General features: G+C 53.6%; 1 protein-coding gene across 2 annotated transcripts in view; it reads left to right on the forward strand.

The window, feature by feature from the left end:
- Positions 1–1,904: 1,904 nt before the first annotated feature.
- Positions 1,905–3,039, forward strand: part of pth4 (parathyroid hormone 4) — a 4,170-nt gene continuing 3,035 nt past the window's right edge. Inside the window, exons 1-2 of one of the 2 annotated variants that reach the window (XM_066703058.1) lie at positions 1,905–2,292; positions 2,853–2,954. In XM_066703058.1, the coding sequence (XP_066559155.1) occupies positions 2,875–2,954 (80 nt within the window). In that variant the 5' untranslated portion in view covers positions 1,905–2,292; positions 2,853–2,874. Of the gene's footprint in view, positions 2,293–2,664; positions 2,955–3,039 lie in introns of those variants that run through there. The other variant, XM_066703057.1, reaches the window with a different exon arrangement.

A 3,039-nucleotide genomic window follows, 5' to 3' on the forward strand; every position in this document is an offset into this window, starting at 1 on the left:
GAAAAATAGGTTAAAGTAAATTTAAAAGCCATTTGTTTTCTGGCCACCCTAATTGCTGCTGCAATGGACCTGCGAATGGGGTGTATTGACCGCCCCCTGGTTGCCAGCCAGGCAGAGAGAGCTGGCAGGAATCCTTCAGGTTCCCATTGTCTGTGGCGGGAGGAGACAGCGGGGCTCGGCAGGCTGGTTGTACTGGGAGACGGGGTGTGCTGTGGGGCAGCAGTACTGCTTTACAGACGCACTTTTCCCCTGGGGGGACCTGTCTGTTTCTCGGCCGCAGTGACTGATTTGAAACTTGTTTAGTCTTCAGTGTGTTTGAGTGTGTGTGTGTGAGAAAGAGAGTGAGTGCGTGTGTGTGTGTGTAAGTGTGTGTGTGTGTGTGTGTGTGTGTGTGTGTGTGTGTGAGAGAGAGAGAGGACAGTTGGTGCTCTCCACAGCCGCGGATGCCTGTTGGTGGGAAACCGAGTCCATTAGCGCGGCGCGGTTGCCAGGCAGGGAGCTCGGGCTCAGGGCGGCTCGGGAGCTTGTCTGCAGCTCCATGGAAACGTGCCAAGGGGCAGCTGCGGCAGCGCCGATCACAGGGGCACACGGATCACAGGGGCACGGATCACAGGGGCACACGGTTCACAGGGGCACATGGCCGCCGATCACAGGGGCACACGGATCACAGGGGCACATGGCCGCCGATCACAGGGGCACAGGCAGAGTGCGCACACAGAGCAGGCCTGCCGTTTCTCTGTTCCTTTTCCAAACAGTGAAGAGAAGAAAAAACATCTCTTCCATCTCTTCTATGTCTTCACCTCATTGTGCCTTCAGGCCGCTGGTGTGTGACTGAGCTGAAGAGGCGTTTAAGGCTGTGGGGGGGCAGCTGCCCAGCAACTCACACCCAGTAAGTCACCTCTCTGTTCAGGTTGGGCCAGTGTGTGACATCAGAGGGTCTGCCCCATTTTAAGACCCAACAGCTTGGCCCCTGCACACGTACACCTGGGTCATTTAACCCGAACGACAGCCTGGGTTCACTGGGGGCTCGAACCCTAACCCTCATTCCATCACTTAACTCAAATGCAAAATGTAGCAAAATTACACAACTTAATGCTCTCCAAACCACACAAATGTAACCCTGTGCCCTATCCTACTTTTGTATTTTCAGTTTTCTTTGAATCACTTAAACATCCAAATCTTCACTCAATATGGGAGTAACAAACTGGGGATGTTTATTCTGTGCTGTGATCCCGGACACGAGTCGGACCCGGCCTGGCAGACAGCCATGTGCTACCCGACCCGGCCACTGTGCCACAGGATTCTGGGAAGCGTCACACGTAAAGCAATAAACGGATTAAACTTCTGATTTTTTTAAGTGAAGCGTTTGTCACCGAAGATCAAGGTTGTGAGAGTTTACACAGGAGTGGGGGGGCAGTGTGCTTCACAATAGTTAAGTGGGATGATTTACATTTGAAAGGGCTGAGGAACAGTTGAGAAAGAGGAGATAGTATTTCAGTGTAATCCCTCTCTCTTGCTCTCTCTGTACCTCAAGATGTGCAGTGTGTGTGTGTGTTTATATCAACAGTACAAATAAACTACTGACTCAACCTTTTCTTTTTCAAATCTGTTTCCCATTTCTCCCAAAGAGAAGCCTAATTGAAAAGTGTAAGAAGATCCTCTCAGAAATCCTCTTATGAATCTGCGTAGTCTCGGCTCAGACCCGGCAGGGGAGAGCGACAGCGATCGGGGCGCTGTGCTAAACACTTCCATTTGTTCGTTTGTTTATTTTCTGCTGACGGATTATCCTAGGACGTGAGTGTGTGTAACGGAAGGTGTGGTAGAGGGAGTGTGTGTGTGTCATTGTATGACCGTTTGAGTGCCTAAGTGTGTATGGGGGGGGGGGTGCAGCACTTGACAATGTGGCCTGTGACGCCACAGCATTGCGATGGAGGGGGAATGGAAGACAATCAGCGGGTGGCAGCAGCCTTTGTCTCGTCTCCCAGCTCCCCTCGGCGCTGCGGAGATGCTCCTGAGCCCACAGAGAGATTAGGGGCAAACAAAGGAAGAACAAGGGGCTCGTCAGGTGCAGAGACAGGTGCTCAAGTGAGGTGATGGGGGGGTGGTTATCAGTCACCGTCCCTCCACTTGCCGCCGGGTATAAAACTCCAGTGGGGAGTCTGTCTCCACAAAAGTCAAAGCCCACAGCCCAGGGGACCAGCCGCCAGCTGCTCAGAGGACCTGCCTGCCTACGCTGCTCTCTGTGCCCAGCTGTGAGGACCCCACGCACTGCCCTGCACCTGCTCTGCACGCGTGAGTACATGAGTCCGACACACGCAGGGACTCTCTGCCTGCGTCCACTCCGGGGTCATGGGTCAGGGTCCGCTGCTGCGTAGAGTGGTGAGAGTGCAGGAGGCTGATACACTTCCATACAGTCCAGAGACAGAGAGCAATTCAACCAAAAAGTTACAAGAACTGTGCTTTAATAGAGATTAGACAGCAGTTATGACACTGGAGAGAATGCATGACATGAATGTGTGTGCAATAATGTGTGTGTAGATATTCTAGGTGTCTGTCTGCCTGCCTGTCTGTCTGTCTTTAGTACAATTGTGTATTTTTCAATACAAGTATTGCACTGTGAGGTTTAGTATTTTGTTTGAGCTTTTTTCACGTATTTTTATGTATGCATGTAAAGTTCAATGAGCCGGTTTAGGTCCCTGTGGTCGCAGCTCTGACAGCTCTGATGGTGTGAGATGTGTGCTCCTCTGGGGTCCGGCGATGCGAACACTCCCGCCCGCAGCCCGCAGGGACGGCGTGTCCAGCAGCGGCTCCCGGGATGTTTCTGACCGCCGCTTCTCCCGTGTCGCTCGCAGGCTGCCCCGCACCCCCCAGGCGATGACCCAGAGACAGGTCCTGGTGCTGGCCGTGGTGATCGGCATCCTCTTGGCCGCGGCGGACTCCCAGGACAGTGAGAGGTGAGAGCGGGGCTCTCGGGGGCCACCGTGCCCACACAAACGGACTGACACAATGAGCCCAGGAGCTGAAGACGTGGACGACCGA

The sequence above is a fragment of the Amia ocellicauda genome, chromosome 5, assembly GCF_036373705.1.
Source record: "Amia ocellicauda isolate fAmiCal2 chromosome 5, fAmiCal2.hap1, whole genome shotgun sequence".
In the NCBI taxonomy this organism is placed as follows: Eukaryota; Metazoa; Chordata; class Actinopteri; order Amiiformes; family Amiidae; genus Amia; species Amia ocellicauda.